The following is a 25,531-nucleotide window of genomic DNA, read 5'->3' on the forward strand; positions in this document are numbered from 1 at the left end:
GTGTGTGTGTGTATGTATGTATATATATATTTATTTATGTATTTATTTATATATATATATATATATATATATATTTTTTTTTTTTATATATGTATGTTTTTTTATAGTATGCCCACGTTAGCTGGTGACAGCAACCAAGCGAGTCTTGTAAAGTAAAACCACTGGCTCATTTTTAATCAGGCTCTGTGTAAGGCACTCTGTTTTGAGGTCCTTGCTTGTTACACTTCCTGGTCCACGTATTGTAGTCCCGAGCAGGTCAACAAGATCCTATTTGACAGATGATGACATTCGACAGTGTATTTTCAAACAGTATCGCCCCTCAATCATTATCACCAATCCAACCTGACCGATAGCAAACTAACTGGTGATCTTTTGCATTTTTGGGCGTCGTTCAATAACGGTATGTATAGCTTTCCATAACAACTAGCTAGCCTGTTAGCATTTAGGGTACAGAGATGATGATCTTAAACCTCTTGTGTCCAGTTATTGTCATATTGGCAGCAGATTTCTATGCCAACGACCTTTAGTTTATTGTCAGTGGCAGCAGAATTGTATGCCAACGGCCCTTTATATTATGCATGCTCACATTAAATAGCACCAGTTGGTAACGTTACCACCATGTTAGTTAGAAAGAATGCTAGCTGTAGCTGTAAATATGAGCTCATCTGTTAGCTTGTTTCTCCCGTAGGTGCAGAATGTCTTGGTTTACTGAATTGGCAGGGAAAGCTGAAGATTTCCTGACTAAAGTGGACCAGGGCGCTGCCACTGCCCTTAGTAAAACTCAAGAGATCCAGAGAACGTCCTCCTTTTCAAGAACATATGAGGATGATTCCACGAGCACATCTGGATATAGCAGCACAGGTTACAAGACCGACACCTCTGTGACACAACACGCCTATGCCTCTCCGCAGGATGCAACAAGCTTTATTTCCACAGCTGCTTCCAACATCAAGAGATCCAACCTGACACTGCTGGCTGGCACAGCTAATGTGTCCTCTTCAGCCAGCAACGCCCCCACCAGCCCCAACACAGTCAAAGCCTCCTCTGGCTTTGTGAGGCGCAAAAAGAGCGAGCAGGATGTGGACGACGACATGCTATTTGACTTTCTTAACAGTTCGGACCCACCTTCTGGTGACAGGAAGGATTTGAGACGAGAGCCTCTGAAAGTGGTGGTCCCTGAAGTCGCTGAGGTACAAGGCGCACCTGCTGTCGCTCCCCTCTCCGCCGCTGCACCTCTTCATAGTCTCCCCTCGGCCCCTTCCACTCCCCCCTCGACCAGGGGCATCTCACGGGCATCAAGCCTCAGCTCTTTGTCCACTCACAGCATGAAGATCTCAGATGATGGGTCTGCCAAAGATCAAAGCCACGGTATGAATGTATAGTAGTTGTTCACTTTAGTTTTAAGTTGAATAGTATAGTATGTATAGCATTGTATAGTTGTCATTGTTTGTATGAGGACAACAATGTGGAAAAATGTTAAGAAGAAATTGCCTTTGTCATTGAGATTATATATTTTAAGAAATATCTATCCACCTGTTTCCGCGAGAATTTACTGTAGCATTATTTGCGGGACACTTCCGGTTAACAGCAGACATACAAGCTCACGTCGCGTCACAGATGCAACCGTTGTGAGCTTGTAGATCACTCGGCTGCGGCGCCGGAAGATGCCTGCACATTCTGCGCAATGCACGATGGATGGGATGTTGGAAAGTTGTGGATATATCAATGTATTCATTCCTCCAAACTGCTGTCTAACCAATCTGAGCACAGTGCACAATACAGTTGCCTCACTGATTTCTGTCTCAGAGCTGTTTTTGTGATTTCCCCCTTTCATAGAAACACCTGAGAGTTCCGGTTCAGACTCTGGCATGGCCCCTCCCACAGAGTCCTCCGCCAGACAGGAGGCATCTCCTCCCACAGAGGAGCCCCAGAGTCTGGTCCTGTCCAGTCTGCGTCTGGAGAACCAGCTGCTGCGCGGCGAGGTTTCCTCCCTAAACCAGGAGATGGCATCCCTCATCCAGAGAGCAAAGGACATGCAGGAGGGTAGGTTGTTGTGAAGATGAGGCCACATAGCTTTACTGTTGGGCAGAAACCTCATTATGTCCAAAACACAAGCTCTTGTTAATATTTTTCTTTGTTTCAATATTTATAAAACCTACAGACAGACTTTCATGTTCAAAAATAGATGATCTACAACACATTACGACAATAATTGTTTTTGTGTGGCACTGACTGACGAAGTAGGGCATTAATTAGCAAAAACAAAAGGTTGAAATATGGAGATATAAGGTTTCTGCCCAACAGCAACGAGGATAACAGGCAACAGCAACTTTCATCTGTAATGGTTTTAAATAGCTGCTGTCCTTTCATATAGAACTGAATCAGACCCGCCTGCGAGCAGAGAAATGGAACTCGGACCAGTCCCGCACAGACCGCACAGTTAGGGACATGCGGTCGCAGGTTGATGACCTCGCAGAAGCCCTCTCTGCTAAGGATGGTCAGCTTGCTGTCCTGAAAATCAGACTGGATGAAGCTGACCAGCTGCTAAAGTCTCGCAACGTTGCACTAGAGGAGGCACAGTGTGAAAGGTCAAGGTACAGTGTCATTGCATCTCAGCAAACACAGTTATAGTATGTTGTGACAACATGTTTGGACTACATTAGTTATAGCAGCGTACCAACAGTGTGAGGTGGCGACACAACCCCATGAGACCTCAAATATGCTCTGTTGTGAGAGTACGTTGTAGAGTATGTTGAGCAACTCCCAGCTACGTTTATATATTGTAGAGACGTGGTGATTGCCTCTCAGATGGGTCTCTCTCTAGTTTAATGTACTTTAGATTGGATCACACACTTTCTGTCACTTGCAAAGCCTGCACTTAACTCTCAAGCCTAATGCCATAATGTCAGCTTACATTGCTTATCGATTTATATTATTCCTTTCCCTTTGTTCAGAATCATGCTGGACCAGTCAGAGGGCAACAACCTGCATTCACAAGCTCTTGAAACTGTACAGGAAAGGCTGAGAGAAGCTGAGCTGTCCCTGAAGAGGGAGCAGGACAGCTACAGGCAGATGCAGGTGTGTGTGTGTGTGTGTGTGTGTGTGTGTGTGCGTGCGTGCGTGTATTAGGGCATTCACGAATAGTGATTTTTAGTATTCGATTTATTCGACCTCAAAGTATTTGAATAGTCGAATATTCTACAGGACTGGCCAAACTGTCAAATATTAAGTAAGCAAGAGGCGAACATTGTGAAAATAGCCGATCTACATACTCACAACGCCTCGCAACGCGAGGCGTTGTGAGCATGTAGATCTGCTATTTTCTCAATATGTATCTGTGGAACCAAGTCACATTAAATGTAATACCTACAATTCCAAGTGCTTGTCAGGGTGGGGGTCCCCAGTTCAAATATGTTTATTTTGGGGGTTACGGCCTAAAAAGGTTTGAGAACCCCTGGTATAGAGCATTAACAAATTCATCCACCAGCATTATAAACTATATATATTTTTAAAGAGAAAACAATAAAAAATACCGTAAGCGAATATTCGACTTTGGTGAACAACGTCGAATAGTGACTTTGATATTCGAATATTTGGTGAGTGCCCTAGTGTGTGTGTGTGTGTGCGCGTGCGTGCGCGTGTTCTTATGTTATGTCGTTTTTTGAAGATTTCTTTTGAAACGGTAAAGATTGTTTGGTCATCCTCCTGCTCTCTACACAGAATGAGTACTCTAGCAGGTTATCCAGAGTAGAGGCTGAGAGGCAGACACTGGCGGAGGCAGTGACTGCAGCAGAGCGACGGGTGATGGAGGAGAAGCACAGGGCCGACGACCTCCAGCAGCAGATGAAAAGTGCCAAAGCAGCAGCTGAGACGGCCAAGCAGGAGCTACAGGACTACAAGCATAAAGCTTCACGTATCCTGCAGGTCAGAGGTCCTCTGCTACTGGCTTTAGCCGTTCTCCTTCAAAGGAGTGTAAATCAAGACGTTACAGTGTCTTTGAGCGCTTAGAAAAGTGTTTTATAAATTACATATCGTCGTTGACGGGTGGAAACCTTGTATGTCCAAAACCGTTCATTTTGTATTTATCAACTAAACTAGTGAAAACAGCCGATCTACAAGCACACAACGCCTCGCACCGCGAGGCGTTGTGTGATTGTAGATCTGCTGTTTTCACTACTTTTGTGCGACGGCCTTCTACGATGAAGCAGGGCTTTACTTTACGAAAAAACATACACATTTCAAACGTGGAGATACGAGGTTTCTGCCCGACAGTGACGATATATATTATTATTTTTATACAGACAGTGATATTCTAAGCGTCTTTAATATTCTAGTATATTAAGCAATTCTACACCTAAGCAGTATTGTTTGTTATTAATTTATTACACCTGAAAATACAATAAACCACTCAGGAAAAAGGTATTTAATTATTTTCACAAAAGAATTCCCTTGTTTTTAGTCTATGCTGCACGTGCATGTTTTCCAAGTAGCTATCCATTTTCAGGATAATATACCAACAAAATAGTACCACTGCTGTCTCAGTGTCAGTAACATCACTATCACTACTTAGCTTGTTGTGAACTTGTGTATTTACCATTCGTTTAGAGTTTAGGTGGATGATTACTTCAAGTGGGGCATTACTATTTTAAGCCCCACTCGAGTGCAATAATCTGTATAATTTGGTTCCCTATATCAGGGGTTCCCAAACTTTTTTGTCTCAGGGCACCCCATAAATATTTTTTTAATCCGAGGCACCCCTACATTATAATTTTTACTCCCAGCAGTGCACCTTATATTTATAGCATATCGTCGTTGTCGGGTGGAAACCTTGTATGTCCAGAGCCGTTCGTTTTGTATTTCTCATCTATAAAATGTACTAAACTAGTGAAAACAGCAGATCTACAAGCACACAACGCCTCGCATCGCGAGGCGTTGTGTGCTTGTAGATCGGCTGTTTTCACCAGTTTTGTGTGACAGTCTTGTATGATGAAGCAGGGCAAAAGACGTACACATTTGAAACTTGGAGATACAAGGTTTCTGCCCGACAGTGACGATATCTTAGTGATTATGTTGCGAGGAAAGCGTTGAGATAATAGCCATTTTGGTTAGAACTGACTGAAAATAACTTTGTACTTCAAGTTTAAAATGATACAAAATATTTTTTCAAGTGTCCAAATAAATTCCAAATATTATCAAATGATCTCGCAGCACCCCTGGACTGCCGTCGCGGTGCCCCGTCAGCCGTCACCCACTTTGAAAACCCCTGCCCTATATAGTATATACTGTACATCTACCATATTTGTGCATATGCAAAAAAGAACATTCTTCTGCTCTGTAAACATGTTTGTCCAGTCCAAAGAGAAGTTGATCAGTAGTCTGAAGGAGGGGTCTGGGCTGGAGGCTCTAGATGGGAGCGGTGCCACGGCTCTGGAGCTGGAGGAGCTGCGACACGAGAAGGAGCTCCAGAGAGACGAGATCCAGAAGCTGCAGGGCCAAGTGCACACGCTCCGCGCAGAATTACAGGTTCGATAAACCCAGAGGTGCACAGTTGTGTGGTTAACAAAACAACAACACAATAATACAAATATTCCGCTTCCAAAACAAATTGCAACAGAACGTTGGGGATTTAGTGGTGAAAGCTTGAAGTCTAGCCATTTCCCTGCCACTGCCAGCAATAACTGCTTCTGGCTGTATAGTTGTGAATTTGACACATTCAGAGCTTGAATGGCTGAGATTCCTTGTCTTTCTATGGCCAGGATTTCGAGAACCAGGCCATGACGGAGGCAGAGGCATGGCGGGAGCAGCAGATGGAGCAGCAGGAACAGCAGGCTTTACAGAATCGAGTCCGACAGGAGGCAGAGGCTGAGGTGGAGCGCTACAAACAGGTGAGAGTTAGAACATTTTCACAAGGTTCAAGGATCTTCATTATTGTTACATCTTGTATACAGAGATATAAGAATTAGGGATCAACCGATTATCGAAAACGGGCGATAATCGAAGTCGATATTCATAACATTTATGAATATCGAAAAATATCGATATCGAAGAAAAAAGTTGGAAAAAAATCAATATATATTTTTTATTATTTATTTATTTTTTGCGGAATACGTTTTTAACGCTATTCTAGTATGTGGCGACTAGATGTGAGCCTCTAGACATTTAGGATGGGAAAAATATATAAATTAATTAACCATCAAACATATAATTTTCGGAATGTCTGAGTGAGTGTCTGTCTGTCTGAGTGTCTGAGTGTCTGTCACAGCGTTTCTCCTCAGTGGCTGGAGCAATTGATCTGAAATCGCATCACCATAAGCATATGAACACACCTGACATAACTGTGAAGCCCGTTTGTCACTTTCACAAATCATATGCTGTATATTAGCATTTTTTTATGGTGTGCCTATATCTATTCTGCATCTAGCTTGAGGCATATCTATTCTGCATCTAGCAACATGTTTAACCAGCTGTGTGTGTGTGTGTGTGTGTGTGTGTGTGTGTGTGTGTGTGTGTGTGTGTGTGTGTGTGTGTGTGTGTGTGTGTGTGTGTGTGTGTGTGTGTGTGTGTGTGTGTGTGTGTGTGCGTGTGTGCAGGCGGGCGGGCGGGGGGGGGGGGGGGGTCGGTTGTCTGGCCCTGTTACAGATTTTGTCCAAAAATCATGCAGATCGGTACACAGTATCTCTGTAGCCATTAAACAAAACGGGTATTTCTTACATTGATGCTCCTACATATTATCATGCAAGCACCAGTTAAAGTTACTTTCCATCCCTCATATACTGTGTGCACAGTGCACATCCCATAACCCACCCACTGCACATCATTTCGGAGCTCATATCTTTGAACGGGTAAGGGCTAGTTATTTCAAATTGGGGGATATATATATTTTTTCTTAAAATGCATATCGGTTCATAATATCGGTTATCGGCCTTTTTGATTACGACTTATCGATATCGAAATCGAACATGAAAATCCCATATCGGTCGACCCCTAATAAGAATAGAATTTACTTTTCTTCTAGAACAGCATAGTAACATGATAAACATCAATGTTGATGGGAAGAAAAAATGAGAAATAAAGAAGCATCTATACATGCAAACGCTTTGGCAGTCAATGTTAGCATCATCAAATAAAGATTAAAAAGAAAGTGGCTAAAATAAATTTTAAACGTTTACATACAGCTGCTACAATGTGCAGTTTACAAGTTTACGGTATGTTACTAGCTAACAATCATTCTGTTATGTTTGGAGGATTATTATTTTACTGTGTGTTTCCCATCACATCATTGGTTTATGTTGGGGGACAAATGGAGACTGAGATTTGTACTGATTTCTGCCACAGGAGTTGCAGTACGTTGAGGACGAACAGCACCGAGCCAAAGCCACCCTTCAGAGCAGAATCAAAGACAGAGAGGATGAAATCCAAAAACTCAGGAACCAGGTAAACTACTTTTTTTCCTGTGAATTTGTAACATCTATTTTGGTGTTGTTTTGGTTTATCTTGCACAAAATGTAACCCTGAAATAAATTATAAACCGCCTGCACAAACTCAGTTGTTTTGAAAATTGATGATCTTTTTGTACCGTCATGACATACTTATTACATGTTGTCTTTGATGCACAATCAAATTATTGGAAAAAATGAAATAAAAACAATCCATCCATCCTAAAGCATAAAGGGACACTACTGGGAAAGGTTTGATTTCAAAATATTTGTTTGCTTTTATTACGTTTCAAGTCATAAGGATTTTTGCAGAATAGAAAAAAGCATTAACCAAAAATATCCAATGACTCTGTGATGAAAATATTCTGTGATTACTCCGTTAACTCTAAAGGCCGAGGACAAACTGCAGTTACTATGTTTACTGTATGTTTTATGAGTTTAACGTCCCTTTTATTAATGAAGTGCTTGCTACCTCTTGATGAACTGTGTTACAACTAGCTGACCAACAAGGCACTCAGCAGCAGCAGCGAGGCAGAACTGGAGAGTCGGTTGCACCAACTGACGGAGACACTGATCCAGAAGCAGACGATGCTGGAGGCTCTGGGCACAGAGAAGAGCTCCCTGGTCTTCCAGCTGGAGCGCCTGGAACAGCAGCTGAAGAACGCTCAGGGAGGACAGAGTGGAGGGCCAGCCATCAACATGGGGCACTTAGAGGGACCAGGTAGGATAGAACCTTGATACAAAGGTAGGAAATACACTTAAAAGGTATTTTTGTATTTAGAATTTTGTACGATGTTGATGGAGCTTTTTTCTTCTTTTTTTTAAATCCATCCTTGTGTACAGTAAATGTGGAAAAAACTTGACTGTATTTTATTATGCATGGGAAATATGCCTTCCTCATCCAAATTGTCAGGTGACAGAATACAGTTTTCCTGAAATATTATTTTATTTTGATAAAAATCACATATTTGCGATATTGTTATGTTTATTCTCATTTTAGGAAAACGTAAGGAAAATAATAATAATAATAAATAGTGTGTGTTCAGTAATGACTGCGAGACCCCTGTTATTGAACAAACACTCTGGCTGTGATTACTATCAGAATATAGAGTTTTAATGTGTTAACAAAAAACATTTGTTTTAACCAAATGAATATCAGTATGATGACACATGAAATGTATTCTGGTTAATATGTACAGTTTTTGTTTAAACTATTGAGTATGATGATGACACATCAAATGTTTTAAATGGTATATTTGGTTATCAACCCTTAACTTAGAAAGTCAATGTGTCCATGGCCGATTAGACTTGCCCTCATTATTAACTTCTTTCACATGGGCGTTTACTATTCTGTGTGTTTACTTTACAGGGGCACGGCAAAGGAATACACCAATCCTTTTTAGTGACCAGGACAGCCCCGGAGTGTACGGCCAAGTACGCAAGGCAGCCAGCACCATTGACAAGTTCAGGTGTGGCATTGTTCTACAGTATAGCACGTGTTTCCTCTGAGACATTTGTTCACATTAAACATGGATGATGTTGTAATTTCAGCATACGACTGGGGATCTTCTTGAGACGCTACCCCATGGCCAGAGTTTTTGTTATCCTGTACATAGTGAGTATTTGTACATAATAAGTATTCAATATTATGCAGTGTTGATTCATGCCATAAATAAATAAATACAACTTTTCTACCCAATTTCTTTCCCAGGGGCTACTGCACCTATGGGTCATGGTGGTTCTTCTGACCTACACGCCAGAGATGCACCATGGCCATCCGGATGGAAGATAGAAGTCTTACACAGAACTGAATGGTTCAAGCTGCTGGAACATGGCTCAAGCTAGCATATTCTTCTTAGGACTTAATACTTGGTTTGCACAGACATGCTATGGATTTCAGATGTGTGGTTCTTTCCTCCAGTGTCCCGTCTTCATTCTGAGGATACCCACAGTGGCTATAGCATGGAATTTGACATTGATTATGCAGCAATATACTGTACCGGTTGGGATTAATAGTGGGGTATTAAATAAAAGTTGATTTCGCCCCTCTCTCTCCTCATCATCACCCTTTTGTTTTCCTGACAGATTTTATTTAACACTATGTAAAAAAGATTCTTTTAATAAAAATCTTAGAAACTTTAACTGGTGTTCATACTAATTATTTACATTTTATTACACTGAATGTTAAGGAAATACATATTTTGTCGCTGTAGTGGTATGGACTCTCACCTCGGAGCCTGAGATCATCAGATGGCCATGAAATTGCTTAACTTGCAATCAAGGTTGGAGATAGATAGTCCATTTATGAATGTAGTGGTCGAGATATGCACATAAACCTGGCTAAAATGTACACAATTCATATTCTATTAGAAATATGTTTTGGCTTTTTAGGCAAAACACATGCTAAAGATGCAGTCCATAAATTGTATGTCCTACTCAAAGTCAAAACAAATGGTCTCTCCCGCATGAGCGATCAAATTTGTAGTCTTCCGAGACAAAATTTGTACTTGGCCAGGGGATGCTACACTTATGAGCTTCGGACAATAAGAGTTGTTTGGGGTTGTGAACCAGCATGGGTCCTACCCTACATTTCTCAATAGAGTAGACTAATTCAACCAAATAAGGATTTACGTACGTGCTAGTTGTTATATTGTAATAACGTACTCTGATGGGTTAAAATAATGTATTAATTAAAATAAGCTCTGGATTGCAGCTTTAACACATTTTTAATTTACATTTTGTGCATCTACTGTAGCTCAGTACTGGTTCCAAAACGTTTTAGCCCATGACCCAAAAGAGAAATTAGCCCCGGGACCCAAACTAGTGGAAATAGCAGATCTACAAGCTCACAATGTGTCGCTTCGTGCCACGTTGAGAGCTTGTAGATCAGCTTTTTTTCACTATATATTATGTTTTATTCATGGAATTTCTTAGATGTGTTTGTTTGATTGAACATTTATAAGATTCTTATTTTTATTTTATTTTCAAAAATAAAATGATATATTTCAAAAGATTTTCCATCAGAAAATGAGATTTTTACTTTAGTCATGACCTATAAAAATGGGTCCTTGACCCACAAATGGGTCGCGACCCACTGTTTAGGAAACAGTGATCTAGCTTTAGTAAACAATATTGCTGCTCTTGAACGTTGCCTCGTCCATGGTTGCTGGTTGTTGGTCCTCCACGATCCCACAATGCATTGCCGTCCCGTGCTTCTTGCCTGTGTCCACGTCAAAGTTGTCAACCATCGAGCCCTAGCAGCCGATAATGGCTGCAGTTGAGGTGGCACTCAGTCCACTCCACAGGCGCTGTTTTGTTTAGAGCCGGCTTCAAATCATCGCCAAATAATGCGGATAAACATTACTGATGATGCGAGTAGCAACATAACCTCGTCAACTAAAGGTTTCTGCCGTTAGGTCGAGCTAGAATGGCGTTTATCTCGCTTGTCTTCACGTTACCGTACGAGTTTAGCCTCACAGACCCCGAATGACAGCGTATGTCAGCTCTAAAGGCGAGTTGTTTGACCCAGAAAACAAAGTGTGTATTGAACCTGGAGGTGTTTCTGTGTTCGAGAATATTGATCTGTATGACCTAACGTTGCGAACTCGCCAGCCGTCGTTAGGCTAGCTAGCTTAGGTTTTTTTAGCCTTTCTTTCTTTGTTTTTGTTTTGTTTTTTGCCTTTCACCAAGATGTCATCGTGGCTGGGTGGGCTCGGCTCTGGCCTCGGCCAGTCCCTTGGCCAGGTGGGGGGAAGCCTGTCATCCTTCACCGGACAGATCTCCACCTTTACCAAAGATATGCTGCTGGAAGGAGTTGAAGAAGTAGGAGGTAAGACATGGTCACATCAAGGGCCACAACCTACAGTCTTGATTTTATACATAATAGAATGCGTGCTCCCAATTCCATGTCCTACATTTCTTATTGTTTCCCATGCAATAAAACCATTGAATTGATACACAGATGCTTCCACTATTGTCGCAACACAGCTGGTGATAACTAATAATAGCCAGAGTTAAATGGTTTATTACATACATATTCACTGCATGTTGTACTTTATTTCTATTCAAACACATGCTGTAGAAAAATATCTGCATTCAAAAGCATTCATTCATCCAAAAAGTATCAGCTGTTTAAAGCAAAACAGCTTCTGAGAGATAGCCCAAAGGAATGTCACAAAAAGAACTTTGATCACAGATCTCCACCTCACAGCCACTGCACAAAAAAAAGTTCATGGGGCCGTGTGACTGTGTCCACAGACAAATGATCTGTACATCAGATACATTATCTGTACATTTCATCGAAGAGTGCGATTGCATGCAGTTAAAATTCTATCACAAACAACCCCAGAATGTTTGTGTTCTCAGCCAAGCTAGATTTCTGTCATGTGAACCTGGTTAAGCAGACCTGCCTGTTTGAGTGAGAATGAGTGTGAGAAGGAGGACGTTATGTGGTGTCCATTAGAACAGTGAATCTCAAACTTTCAGGGGATTTTCAGGGGATCAGGGCCCACTCGAACATGTTAAAAGTGTTCGCGGCCCACCCATCTGACCACTTGGGCAAGACCACGTTCATAGAGGTCTGGGTTGTGTAGTTACCATGTAACTACGTAAACGAACACAAACAAAGTACTGTTTATTTAAATTAAATTAAATGTAGAGGGATCCATTCCGTTTCTTCCTAATAAAAATTGTTAAATCAACAGTTATTTAATATTTTTATTAAGAAACAGTACTAGGTTTTGTGTTTGTGATGTTCTGTTGCATATTGTCTGAATCAACTTTGCTTGCGTACGTCCTAAAAGAGTGAATTTGAGAGCATTTTCACTGTACAATGTAAGTCAATGAGGAGCATTTAAACATGATCATCATTATATTAGGACTTAGGAGGAAGATTTCTTTCCCCCACAAAAGTGTATAGAAATGTTAGAATTATGTTTTTATGTGGCCAAACCCACCTGTTAAGTATACCTGTTTTTTACCTTTGCACCACCCACTTGAAGTTAGCCTACAGCTATTTTCATATGATAATAAGGGTAGGGGATGATTTTAGTGTGTCACTGACTAAAGCACAGCCTTTTGACTCAGAGGCTTTCAGGAAGAAACCAAAAATTCACAGGGAAGACATATTTGCATATTATAACCACACCCAGGGGTCTATTAAAGTAACGTTAATTCCATAGACACATACGAAACAGAAAAACTACAAAACTATGGCACCACTTCTTTAAGTTTCTTCTTTAAACTCATCAATGAAAACTCATTTTTCAAAGTTAAAAAAGTCGAATCTTGGTGTTTGCCCCAACTAGGGTGGCACTTGCAATATGGTTGAGAATCACTGCCTTAGAAGATTCCATGGAAAATGTCGTACTCTGTTCTAGAGTGGAATATCTTTGTCCCGCAAATATGCTCCTATGCTATTATAAATAGTGAAGGATATCATGAAGCGTCTGTACACCTCTCTCTTTCTTTCTGTGGCCCTATATCACATAATGATATACATTTCAAAGTTGCACATATTTCCATATTTAAGCTTCTCAACTGTTGAGGTTGTTTTAGCTTTTATTGCAATGCTTTCTAGAGGATTCACAATGGGGCTTATTAAAATGTGTTTAGAGCTACTTTCTGGTCGTTAGTGATACTGACTTTATAACACATGCTGTTTTCAAATCAAACCACAGATGCTACCACTGAGCTGCAGGTGTCCAATTCCAAACTGGTAGAAGTGGAGTCTGCTTTCACTGCTCAAAAGTTGGAGGTCAGATTCTTTAAGTCTACATCTGTATTTGAATTTTACATTTGAAATATAGTCTCTTTGATTATTATTATAATTTTTTATTTTTATATGATAAAACATTTCTGTGTCTGAATGTTAATGTCTCACCTTTGCTCTCTCTCTCTTCTCCAGTATGAGAGATTTAAGAAGCTGTATGCAGAACTGGAAGAGAAGTTGGAGGCCTCAGAGATCCAGATCAAACAGCAGTCTATGGAGTACAGAACACTATTGCAGCAGAAAGATGTACGGGCATTTTACGTTTACATTTCAGGCATTATGCTAATGTTTGTTTGCATTCAAAGAAGTGGCCAGATAGGGGTCATAACATCCTCTCATTCCTAAATTTAATGCAACAATGGAAAAGGTTTTGATTCTTTGGATAGGCAAGATTACACACCATCAAAGAATGCAAGGGTGTGATTTGATATGTTGTTCAAAACAGGGTGTGATGCGATTAATCTGTTATGCACCTGACAGAACAAAACCAGTTTGTTAATATACAACACTGCAGCCTAAATCAAAACTCAACTATATATCGTATATATAGTGAAGTTATGTCATGATGACATGAATAATGTGTTTTTTTAGAACACGTAGGGCTCTATTATGATCCAGGTCTTATGCCTTATGCCTTAACTTCTTTGCCTTTTTTTTTACTATATAGACATATTTTTTTTAATATTTCAAATAGCTGATCTGCAAGCTCACAACGTGCAGATGTAGATCAGCATTTGAAGTATTTAAAAATGTTTTTCAAAATAGTAAAAAAAAAAGGCAAAGAAGTTAAGGCATAAGGCATAAGACCTGGATCATAATAGAGCCCCTAGTCTCTTATAATGGGTACCTATATAACATGTGCCCATTATTTATATCCAGTCTTGATTAGCATTCTTTTTCACCATTATCTCCCCAGGTGGAGATCAGCCACCTCAAAGCTCGTCAGAGTGGCCTACAAGAAGACGTGCAGAAGTTGCAGCAGTCGGCCCAAACAGCTTCCCTCGGGCCTGCCGTTCTTCCTGTCTCCACTTCCTCCACAACAGCTACCTCATCCTCAGCCTCCTCCTTCCTTCCAAGACCTCCGGGGTCCCATCATGGCTTCCATGGGGACGACATGGACTTCAGCGACGTCCTCTGGTCTCAGCAGGAGATCAACCGGCTGTCGACGGAGGTCATGCGACTGGAGGCTGAGGTGGCACACTGGAGGCGTGTGTCTCAGGTCAGCTGGTGGACTGTTTGTTTGTGCACAGCTTAAGCCCAATTTATACTTTTTTATGAGCTTATTAGATCAGCTATTATCGGTCGCATTTATATCAGAGCATATATTAGATGTCGGCTTGGTAGGTTTTTATACATACATCGATTAGTCGATATAAGCCAGGAAGTTCAGGCAGTTAAAGGAACTTCTTGAAAGTGGATTTGATTAGTGGATTGTGTCAGCTATTATTTGGCTGAGGTGTCTTTTTAAATTGCAGGCATCAAATTCATCAGGAACTGGGAATGGTGACCAGGGCGAGATTATAAAACTTCAAAGAATTATCAAGGTGAGTGTGACTGCATTTCAGTTTTCCACTGCCAACCAAATTGCAAATTCTACAGCAGTTAGTTCCAGTCCTTTGATTCTGATCGCCTGAGTGTCATTGTAAAACACACAGCTGGACTGTGCAGTAGATTAGAGTTTATCATGATTGATTATGTGTGACGTTTTAGAGAAGATCATGTGTTCATTGATTATATTAATATCTAGGTATTTATGATGATACTAATACCTGATAGTTAGGGTAGAGAGGCCTTCAGTGGGCCTCAGTAACTATTGTTTTGGTAAAGCCTATCTTGTTATGGTACAGCTTGTTCCAGAGGCCTTGAAGCCACAGTATAACTCTAGTGTTTGACCATTCTTCTTGGCAGAACTCTTTTACCACTGCCCAGAGTGTTAATTGTACTTCTGTCCATGATATCATGTTATATAAACTTGACCACACCACCACCTAATATAAATTGTCTTGTCTCCTCATTTTCTCATGATTATTGATTGATCTGAATTCCACCACAACTGCATGTTTAAAATCAGGCAGATACTGCGATGCATCCCGTCCGATAACTTCCATGCTTTTGCATAGAAACTGTCTTGTTTGTGTGGGCACGAATACTTTCTTGTAGAAATTATTTTTGTAATGAGACTAAATTAAAAACAGATTCAATTGAGATATGTCTATGATTGTAATGTTGTCATATTTGGTAACCATTTTAGAAAAGCAGTAAGAAACCACGGTTAATTCTAGAGCACATCCTTTCGTGGTTTATTGCTTTGTTTCAACCCCTAGAATTAACTTTAAAGACACCACACGTAGATGACATTACAATTGAGACTGGGACCTATAACTGTGACTTTTCCGTCACTGCTGCTTTGGAACAGGAGCTACGAGAGGAGATGAGCCGCGAGGTGGACGAGCACCAGCATGAGCTGACGGCTTTGCAGGATGCCCAGCGGCAGAAGATGGCTGACATCTCCCGGAGACACAGAGAGGAGCTGGCTGAGTACGAGGAGAGGATAGAAGAGTTGGAAGAACAGCTTCAGGACGGTGAGACTATTGGAAGCCCAGCTGGTGTTCAGGTCACAGGTCCGCCAGATTCCTCCAAACTGCTGGAGCTCCAGAGCACCATCCAGTGTCTACAGGAGGAGGCGCAGGCTCAAGAGAAGCATATGCAGGAGCTCACCACCAGCCTGGAGGAGGCCAGGAGGAAGCAGGCCTGTCTGCAGCTGGAGAAAGACGAGACCCAGGGTGAGAACAGTGAGCTGTTGCAGAACTACACACGGCTGCAAGCCTCTGTCTCGGAGCTCCAGACAAGGGTACAAGAGCAAGAGGGCAAAGCTTTGCACAAAGCCCAGCTGGACAGCGAGATCCAGGGGCTGAGGAAAGCACTGGCAGGTATATTATCTTATCTCTTTGTGATTCTACAGAATGTTATATAGCAGGTATAGCAAATCTGGTCCGGGTACGCTGGTTCAGTACAGGTGAATAATATGTAACAATGGATGTAATTGCGTGTCTTCCCGTTATTATATGTGATGATTTTACTGCACTTGTCATTTTGTTATGTAGAATACAAATATAGTGTCTCTGAATCTGCAATTAGGGCCATGAAAATGTCTTTCTTATATACTACACCGTATATCATATATATACATAATATTATTCATCTTGGGTTCAAACATTTCATTAAATATTTCATCTATGTACATTTTTCCAGGTGCAGAGCAGGAAGTATTGCGGCTGAAGACTCTTGCGGAGGCAAGTGTTGATAAGAGCACAAACAAATGCAATGTCATATTCAAGTCTCAAACCTCCTAAGTAATATTACTCCTCCCCCCCCCCCCCCCCTTTTTTTCTTTTCTAAGACTGAACCAAAGGAGGAAGTAGAACATGCAGATATACTGGAGCTGAACACCATCATTGGAACAATGAAACAGGAAAAGGAATTTCTGGAACAGGAAAAGGTCAGTGTTTTTTTTTTTCTGTATTAGAACCTACAAAACCTTTGAGTTGGTTTGTGTGATCTGTGTTAGATAGAACTAATCCTTTAGTTACAGTAGTCTTATGAATGGCCCTTTTCATGGTCCCTCCCTAAGGAGCAGAGATGGGAAAAGTACTCACATTCTGTACTTAAGTAAAAGTAAAAGTACTTGTGAAAAAAACGACTTTGGTAAAAGTAAAAGTACTCATTCCAAATAATTACTCAAGTAAAAAGTAAAAAGTATGTGCTTTGAAAAGTACTTTTAAAGTAAAAGTAAAAGTATTTTTACCGTATATTTCTAGAATTTGAAGGATATTAAAATTAAAAGATCCCCACCAAACCCACGTCTATGATTTGAAATCTAAATGCAGCAGTGTTTTTTTTAGACTGAGTACCAGTTATAGTCAGATAATATAGTACAATCATTATTATTATAAAAAATAAATGTACAACCCACAATTTTGTAACCCTTTTTTTAAGTGTCAATTGACCACCAAGTAGTCCTACACCATTATGACTGATGTTAAAATACAGAAAAGGTTTCCTAATAAGAATGTCGTTTTCATTGTTCAATTATAATTATAATACATCTCACATCCACAGACAGACAGATTTCTGACTGTTACTGTAAGATGTATGCATGTCTGTCACTGGACCCCAATGTAAATAAGCCATACTACTGTAGTCGTGCTTTTGCTATGCGAACTGCTAATCAAGTATTCAATCAATCAATTCAAACACACGCATGCATGCAAGCGCATGAGGGCACGCGCGCACGTGCCGCGCACGCACACACACACACACACACACACACACACACACACACACACACACACACACACACACACACACACACACGCACACACACACACACACACACGCCAAAGGCTTTTGCGAGGCAAAGATGACCGAAGCTACAGTTGTGCAGACTGCAGACCATTTTTTCCACACAGAACTTGACAGAAGCACTACTTTATCTAGCTTGCCCGTTTCAAGGCTACACTTTATCCAGCATGAGTTAAAAAGCACTGCCACTGACTCACCTAAACTTCGGAGCTTCAAAAAGAACGCATTTCCAACGCGTGTGCATTACATGGCCAAAGTCGTGTGTTCATAATCCAGAGTTATAGAATCCACGTGAATCGTGTTGACATGTTTGAAAGCCACGACGAGATGAATGGTTTACACAGCATTGTCATGATGGTAGAATTAAACCAGACTCTGAAAACCGCGGATTTCAAAATAAGAGCACAAGGTATGAGGCTGTTATGTAGCCTATATGATTAGTTTTATTTGTTAGTCTAGTTACAGGAAGTAAATAGACCGGTGCTTGCCCTCCCTTGCCAACTTGACACAGTGTGAATCTCTCACTCTGGCCAGCAGCAGAGCGTAATCGCAGCCTGTATGCATGATGATCAAGCGCTCTAATCATTTTGTTTGATCTGCCACGCATCGGCGGAACATTAACATACCGGTATAAAACCAAAGTAGCGAGCCTGTTTTGAAAATGTAGCGGAGTAAAAGTACAGATACTTGTGTTAAAATGTAACGGATAAAAGTAAAAAGTACTCAGAAAAATAATTACTCAGTAAAGTACAAAGTACTGAAAAATGTACTTCGTTACAGTAACGAAGTATTTGTACTTCGTTACTTCCCATCTCTGCTAAGGAGTGATCAAATCATTTATGTTGTCAAATGCTCCATAAACTCCTTTGACGGCCCACTCTCCTTTCTAAGATATATCATATATCTGTTGGTTGTCATTGTTTTTATTTATTTTTTATTGCCAGTTAAATCTGCAAGAGAGACTCCGAGTGGCTGAGGAGAATGTATCCAGTGGGGGAGGTGTGGGAGGGGGTGATCTGGAGGAGCTGGAGGACCTGAAGGTGGAGCTGGAGAACAGAGAGAGAGCCCTGAAGGACACACAAGACGAACGAGACACTTTGATGGCTGAACTGGAGGAACTGGATGGGCAAAACCAGGAAGCCACACAGGTTTGACTGACTGGAAAATAATTTGGACCATGAGAAATCGTGCATACTCAAAAACACATACTGTATATGTTACTCATTGACTTTTTGTGATTTGTGTGCCACGCAGAGTCTCCCGAGCTATTAATCAATTTGATTTGATTAAAAACAATCCAAAATTGGATCGCCGATCCGCGGGGCCTAAGTGCAGAAAAGTGCCCCAAAGATGGTGCTTCCGGTTTGCATTTTTGGGGGCGGGACAACACGTTTCTCTGTGACCACTTTCTGTTGCATTTACTGTACTTCCTTGTTACACAACACTGCTCATAGCTCAGCAACGCTAGCATGGATTAGGATGGGTCTTTTCTAATCACGAACGGACCACGGCGTGCACGCGGATCGTGCACGATCTGTTCAACATCGTGCACAATGGACACGCTCACACGTTAGCATCGTGCACAATGGACACGCTCACACGTTAGAAGAAAATCATGGCAGCCAACACGAAAATCACAGTTTTTTCGTGGCAGTTTAATATACTGCATAGAATAAAAAATGTATATAAAACAAAAAAGAAATTGAGAGTTGCGCCTGGGTGGCTGAACCTCCGAGCTTGTTATCTCCTCATCTTTGTCCGTCTCGATAACGGCAGAAATGTATAAAATGATCTAAACAAACATATAAGCCTGAATTTAGTGTTTGACTGCAGACCAATTTTCAGACCAATTTTCTCCTTTTAATATTTGTACTTTCACAACTTTTGTGATTACAACCAAGTGCAGAACAGAGAGTAACTGATTGGCTTGTCCTTTTCTTCTCCTTTTGTTTAGCATATGATCTCAGTGAAGGATCAGCTTTCCGGGCAGCTGAAGGAGGCTGAGGTTGAGGTGACCAGACTGTCCACAGAGCTCAATGCGGCCAAAAACCAGGCAGGTGCCTTGGAGCAAGAGCTGGAGACTCAGAAGGAGAAACTGAGCCAGAGTGCTTTCACCCTCAATGACCTGCACATGAGCAAGCAGCAGCTGGAGAGCACAGTGAAGGAGCTCAAAGACAAACTGGGGCGTGCGCAAGAACAGAGCAAGGAGGCCCGCAGAGAAGCCTCTGAGCTGAGGAAAACCCTACAAGAGAGAGAGGAACATCTGTCTGCCACCAGGGCAGAGCTGAGTCAGGTTGGAGAGAGAGGAGGTGAGATGGAGGGGGTGAGAGAGGTGTTGGCAGAGAAGGACGGGGAGCTGTCGGAGCTGAGGAGAGAGCTGGCCGAGATGAGGAGCACCCATGAGAAGGTGATGTCAGATGACTTTGAGATGAAGATGGAAAACCAGAGGCTGAAGGCGGAGGGTGAGCTGACTGCTGGTCAAATTGAAGAGCTTGGTAATCAGTTGAGGGAAGGCCAGATGGCTCTGAACAGGACGGTACGGGAGAAGGACACTCGTATTGAAGCCTTGAAGTTGGAGAAGGGCCAGCTGGAGGGAGAGTTGGGTCAGGCTGAGAAGGCACTAACAGAGCTGACTAAACAGTACCAGCAGACAATCGAGGAGCTCACACGGGCCCGCTCCATGGATGCCTCGGCCTTGCAGACGGAGCATGAGCGTGCCATCAAGATCAACCAGGATAAGGACCTTGAGATAGCTCACCTGAAGAGGGACATAGAGCAGATGGCATCCGACCACAGAGACACAAATGAAATGCTCTCCATCACAGTCGCCGGACAAAAGCAGCTGACAGACCTGCTACAGGAGAAGGACACTTTTATGGACACACTTAAGCAGAATGCTGCAGAGCTGCAGAGGGAAATGGAAGACAGCCTTTGCGTTGCAAACAAGGAAGTTGAAGCCCTTAGACAGGTGATAGATGACAAAGATAAACAGCTGAGCGGCATGAAGGAGGAAAACAGTCACCTGAAGGAGGAGATCGATCGCCTCAGAGACCAGCAAAGCAGGCCTCAGCCGCAGGCTGAGCCCAGAACCCTGGATATCATTACTGAACTGGAAACTGAGATCACCCAGCTTAAATCTTCCAGGGACGCCCTGGATGACGAGGTCCAAACCCTGAGGAGAACCATGGAGGAGCTGCAGGCTTCTCTCCTCCACACCCAGCAGTCTCTCCAAGCACAGCAGAGTGAGCTGGAGCAGGCCCACTCTCGCCAGGAGCAGACAACGCTCAACTACAACAGGCTTATCCACGCCAAGGAAGAAGAGATCGCACGGCTCAAGCAGGCAGTGGACAGCTTCACTGAGCACCTGGGACATCCCAATAACCCCCCCGGACAGGGGGTAGTCATCCTTCAGGAGGACAAGACCCAGTCTCTAAACAGTGAGAATGGCAACGAGAAGCATGACTTGTCCAAGGTGGAGATAGAACGGCTGGTGAGGGGCATTAAGGAGAAGGAGAATGAAATTAACCAACTCAGTGAGAAAAATCTCTCCCTGGCCAAGCAGCTTGACCAGCTGTCAGGGTCTCGTGACGAGGTGGGCAAACTCTCTCAGATGGTCCTCCAGAAAGACCTGGAGATCCAGGCACTGCACGCCAGAGTCTCCATGGGTGGAGGACTTAGTCAAGATTTCTTGTTACTCCAACAGCAGATGCACGCCTATGCTGTGGAGAGGGAGCAGGTGCTGGCTGTGCTGAACGAGAAGACCAGGGAGAACAGCCAGCTTCGCTCTGATTACCATCGCATGATGGACATCATGGCAGGGAAGGAGGCAGCCTTGCTGAAGCTCCAGCAGGAGAACCAGCGCCTCTCCTCAATGAGCGACCCATCAGGAAACCAGGAGATGTTCCGGGAGACCATCCAGAACCTGTCGCGTATCATCAGGGAGAAGGACATCGAGATTGACGCCCTGACCCAAAAGTGCCAGACGCTGGTGGCTGTCCTGCAGTTGTCAGGAGGGGAACCTGACTCTGCGTCCGGGGGTGGAGGTGTGAGCAGCAACCAGTTTGAGGAGCTCCTCCACGAGAGAGACACTCTAAAGCAGCAGGTAAAGAAAATGGATGAGTGGAAGCAGCAAGTGATCACAACAGTGAAGAACATGCAGCACGAGTCAGCCCAGCTGCAGGAGGAACTGATCAAACTGCAGGGTCAGGTCTCTGCCGACAGTGACTGCAACTCCAAGCTGTCAGTGGACTACACACGGCTCATCCAGAGCTACGAGCAGAAGGAGAGGAAGCTTGGCACCCTGAGCCAGGAGCTTGCCCATGTGCAGCAGACCATCAGTCAGCTCAGTACCACCAAGGACGTTCTTCTGGGTAAACTGGACAGTGTCGCACAGGGTCCAGATGTTTCTCTGTCTCCTCAGACTGCTGGGACCTTCCTTGCAACGGAGGCCCCTCCAAGCCAGCAGGGGGCAGCGTCATCAGACAACAAGGGCCTGCACAAACAGATTCAGTTGCTGCAAGCTCTGCTGGCTGAGAGGGAGGCCATGATCAGGACTCTACAAGAGAACAACCACCGCCTGTCCAACTCTGCGTTAGCTTCGGAGAGCGAGCAAAGAGGCCAGGCGGAGGAGTCTCGGCGGGTCAGAGAGAGGCTGGAGGCCCTGCAGACGGCTGTCAGAGAGAAGGACCTCCTGATCAAAACCAAAGGAGACCATTTGAACCAGGTCAGCGAGGCGCTGCGCAACCGTGAGAACGACAACGAGGTGCTGAAGCAGGCAGTGACCAACCTGAAGGAGCGCGCCCTGATCTTGGAGATGGATGTCAAGAAGATGAAGGAGGAGAATGAGATGGTGACTGCACGCTCCCGGGAAAAGGAGTCAGAGTTCCGGGCGCTGCAAGAAACCAACATGCAGGTATCTCTCCTGCTGAGGGAGAAGGAGTTTGAGCTGAGTGCCATTAGCGAGAAGGCCAGCACCATGGAGAAGATGCTCAAGGACAAAGAGCAGGTCAGTTGTGAATACGTTATTCATACTTATTACAGAATAGATACTTTAGCATTCATATGTGGAAATGGTCCCATGCCTTCTGTGTGGCAAAATAAAAAGCCTGAGTAAATGCTATGTAAAATAAAATACATAATCAAACACAAGAGCCTACATATTTCAATTCCAAATTCTTGATTGTTAGTTGGGGAGAAATTGCATCAAGGATGTAATTTCTGCTCATGTGAAGTTTAAAGACTTTCAGCACTCCCACAACCAACCAAGCATTTGCAGTCAGCTGACCCCTTTTCTTGAGACCACCACAAGATCTTATTTCTTAGTAATAAGCATTATTTCATACCAATACAAATCATCAGATTATCACAGTATTTAATTGGTTAATTTCATTTCTAATATTTCCTCTGAATGACAAATGTGAAATACAGGTGGTTGTGATTTCCTATATGAATATCTCACACAGGGTAAGTCTGGGGAGCTGAACCAGCTGCTGAATGAGATGAGGTCGATGCAGGAGAAAGCTGTGATGTTCCAGCAGGAGAGAGACCAGGTGATGCTGGCTCTCAAACAGAAGCAAATGGAGACGACAGCCATACAACATGAGGTTGGTTGGTAGCTAGGAGCAACAGGTCTTTGCTTATACCTATTCTTACAGCTCCTACGTGGGTGGGAGCATCCACTCAATGAGTAAAAAATACATATCCTTCTTTCAAAAATGTGCTCTCTTATAGTAAGGCACTTCATCACTCAAATACTTTCACTGGCCTGCTGTGGTTGGCTTGGGTGGCTCCTTAGACTGATGTGTGATTGTATGTTCAGGTGTTTAATTGTGAATAAGATACTGGAGGAAAGGTATATATTATGCTCATGCTCAGCAAATATTTTGAGGGTACTATTTGGCTCTTGAGAAGTATTCAGACTAAAATACACAGTGAAGTTTTCAGACTAAAATAAAATACACAGTAAAGTTTTCAATGTTTTTGAAAAAGAATCAGTTCCAATTTGGATACATTGGAGTTGATTTAAGACTTAGGGGTTTGGGAGCTTACAATGTACAATTCAAACTTTATAGTATACACTTTGCATTACTGCTACCTTTCACACCTGTGTTCTTTTCCTCCTCTCTCAGCTGCAGCATGTGAAGGACAAAGAAACGCGTCTGAACCTGGAACTGGAAAGGTTGCGCAATCACTTGCTGGAGATCGAGGACTCTTACACCCGTGAGGCCTTATCTGCAGAGGAAAGGGAGGCAGAGCTACGCAGGAGAGTAACCCTTCTCGATGGCAGACTCGCCTCTTCCTCCAGTGCTGTGGAGAATGCCAGGTTAGTAGAAGGCAAATTATTACAGTGGTTCACAAACTGTTTAATTTCAAAGACCCCCAGTTTGGTGTGCATTATTAGGCTACAGACCCCCATACATCTGAAAGTGCACAAATGGACAGATACAGATTTGTTGGGTGCTGCCATAGCTGAATGGGTAGAGACATTATTGGCCCATTTGTCTGATGGCCGCTGTTCATTTTTCACACTTTCCTGCTCCACCCCCTCCAGCCAACAGGCTAGCATGCAGGTGGAGTCTCTACAGGAGCAGCTGAGTGGGGTGGTGAAGCAGAGGGACGAAGCACGGCTCCAGCTCCGCACCTCCCAGGAACAGGTCAACCAGTATGCAGTGTCACTATCCAACCTGCAGATGGTGCTAGAACAATTCCAACAAGGCAAGTTGGTTGCCTGAACTAGCAAATCTCATCTATACTATAATTTTGCGAATGTCTGAGTGAGTGTCTGTCTGTCTGTCTGTCACAGCGTTTCTCCTCAGTGGCTGGAGCAATTGATCTGAAATCGCATCACCATAAGCATATGAACACACCTGACATAACTGTGAAGCCGTTTCATCGCATCACCATAAGCATATGAACACACCTGACATAACTGTGAAGCCCGTTTGTCACTTTCACAAATCGTATGCTGTATATTAGCATTTTTATGGTGTATCTACTATCTATTCTGCATCTAGCATGAGGCACATCTATTCTGCATCTAGCTTGAGGCAAAATGTTTAACCAGCTGTGTGTGTGTGTGTGTGTGTGTGTGTGTGTGTGTGCAGGCAGGCGGGTGTGTGTGCAGGCGGGTGGGCGGGTGGGCGGGCGGGCTGGGGGGGGGGGGAGGGGGGACAGTATCTCTGTAGCCATTAAACGAAACGGGTTTCTTACATTGATGCTCCTACATCATGCAAGCACCAGTTAAAGTTACTTTCCATCCCTCATATACTGTGTGCACAGTGCACATCCCATAACCCACACACTGCACATCATTTTGGAGCTCATATCTTTGAACGGGTAAGGGCTAGTACTTTTAAGCAGTCATTTACAGTACCTATGGAGTGCCTCAGCCTTCTGACACTAAAGTGTAAATGCTAAAGTTAAAGTGGATGTACTGTAAAAGTGCAATGTTCACACATAAACCTGACTTCACTAATGTGTTCTCAGATGCTTAAAATATGCATGATAGTTAATTAGTACATATTTACTCCTGTAAATATGGACTGGCTAACTTGAGTTTGTTCCCGTAGAAGAGAAAGCCATGTATTCATCAGAGCTGGACAAGCACAGGAAGGAGAAGGACGAGTGGAGAAGGAAAGCTTTGACACTGGGGGACAAAGCTGCTGCTCTTCAGGTAGAAGACACCTCACACTGCTCATACTCTGACCTTAGCTCAGCTAAAGTACACTGTGTGTCTTTGTCATTGGTCATATCGTGGCATTTACCAAAGTCTGTTGTAGCAATGCAATCTCATTTAAGAACTGTTAAACACTAATGTATATGACTTCATAGAATAATCCCCAAGCCATACTTTATATAAGTATAATTAGTCTGTAATAGTTTACCTCCTATATAAAGTGACAGGCGGGAAGACATGCCCTACGGGTACAAGTGAACGGGTACAATGAGTAATGCATGACCAGGT

At 42.9% G+C, this 25,531-nt stretch overlaps 2 protein-coding genes across 3 annotated transcripts in view; both read left to right on the forward strand.

Annotated features, from left to right (window-relative positions):
• The first annotated feature begins 245 nt into the window (after positions 1 to 245).
• On the forward strand, positions 246 to 9,558 carry golga5 (golgin A5). 2 transcript variants are annotated; one of them, XM_080750557.1, is made up of 13 exons: positions 246 to 400; positions 689 to 1,368; positions 1,837 to 2,043; positions 2,375 to 2,594; positions 2,955 to 3,078; positions 3,721 to 3,924; positions 5,353 to 5,523; positions 5,757 to 5,885; positions 7,336 to 7,434; positions 7,935 to 8,157; positions 8,806 to 8,905; positions 8,988 to 9,051; positions 9,148 to 9,558. In XM_080750557.1, exons 2-13 carry the CDS (start codon positions 696 to 698, stop codon positions 9,226 to 9,228), a joined length of 2,295 nt encoding a protein of 764 aa, XP_080606683.1. In that variant the 5' UTR covers positions 246 to 400; positions 689 to 695; the 3' UTR covers positions 9,229 to 9,558. The 2 variants fall into 2 exon arrangements, with proteins under 2 accessions (XP_080606683.1, XP_080606684.1); XM_080750558.1 differs by having other exon boundaries at positions 695 to 1,368.
• A 1,171-nt stretch (positions 9,559 to 10,729) lies between these two features.
• The window catches only part of trip11 (thyroid hormone receptor interactor 11), a 29,004-nt gene continuing 14,202 nt past the window's right edge, over positions 10,730 to 25,531 (forward strand). Inside the window, exons 1-14 of the mRNA XM_080751282.1 lie at positions 10,730 to 11,265; positions 13,115 to 13,191; positions 13,342 to 13,452; positions 14,123 to 14,425; positions 14,682 to 14,750; positions 15,623 to 16,136; positions 16,459 to 16,499; positions 16,607 to 16,705; positions 18,513 to 18,716; positions 19,523 to 22,573; positions 23,031 to 23,171; positions 23,697 to 23,890; positions 24,119 to 24,282; positions 25,137 to 25,240. Coding sequence (XP_080607408.1) covers positions 11,127 to 11,265; positions 13,115 to 13,191; positions 13,342 to 13,452; positions 14,123 to 14,425; positions 14,682 to 14,750; positions 15,623 to 16,136; positions 16,459 to 16,499; positions 16,607 to 16,705; positions 18,513 to 18,716; positions 19,523 to 22,573; positions 23,031 to 23,171; positions 23,697 to 23,890; positions 24,119 to 24,282; positions 25,137 to 25,240 — 5,211 coding nt within the window. The 5' untranslated portion in view covers positions 10,730 to 11,126. The remainder of the gene's footprint in view (positions 11,266 to 13,114; positions 13,192 to 13,341; positions 13,453 to 14,122; positions 14,426 to 14,681; positions 14,751 to 15,622; positions 16,137 to 16,458; positions 16,500 to 16,606; positions 16,706 to 18,512; positions 18,717 to 19,522; positions 22,574 to 23,030; positions 23,172 to 23,696; positions 23,891 to 24,118; positions 24,283 to 25,136; positions 25,241 to 25,531) is intronic.

Source organism: Nannobrachium achirus, assembly GCF_963921795.1.
Source record: "Nannobrachium achirus genome assembly, chromosome: 20".
NCBI lineage: Eukaryota > Metazoa > Chordata > Actinopteri > Myctophiformes > Myctophidae > Nannobrachium > Nannobrachium achirus.

What these genes read in the sequence shown, in the direction of transcription:
- golga5 (XM_080750557.1), top strand. Translation starts at nt 696, where the DNA reads ATGTCTTGGTTTACTGAATTGGCAGGGAAAGCTGAAGATTTCCTGACT. An exon ending in ACAGCTACAGGCAGATGCAG is followed by an intron (nt 3,079 to 3,720) that starts GTGTGTGTGTGT and finishes CTCTCTACACAG; the next exon opens with AATGAGTACTCTAGCAGGTT. An exon ending in TCCAAAAACTCAGGAACCAG is followed by an intron (nt 7,435 to 7,934) that starts GTAAACTACTTT and finishes TGTTACAACTAG; the next exon opens with CTGACCAACAAGGCACTCAG.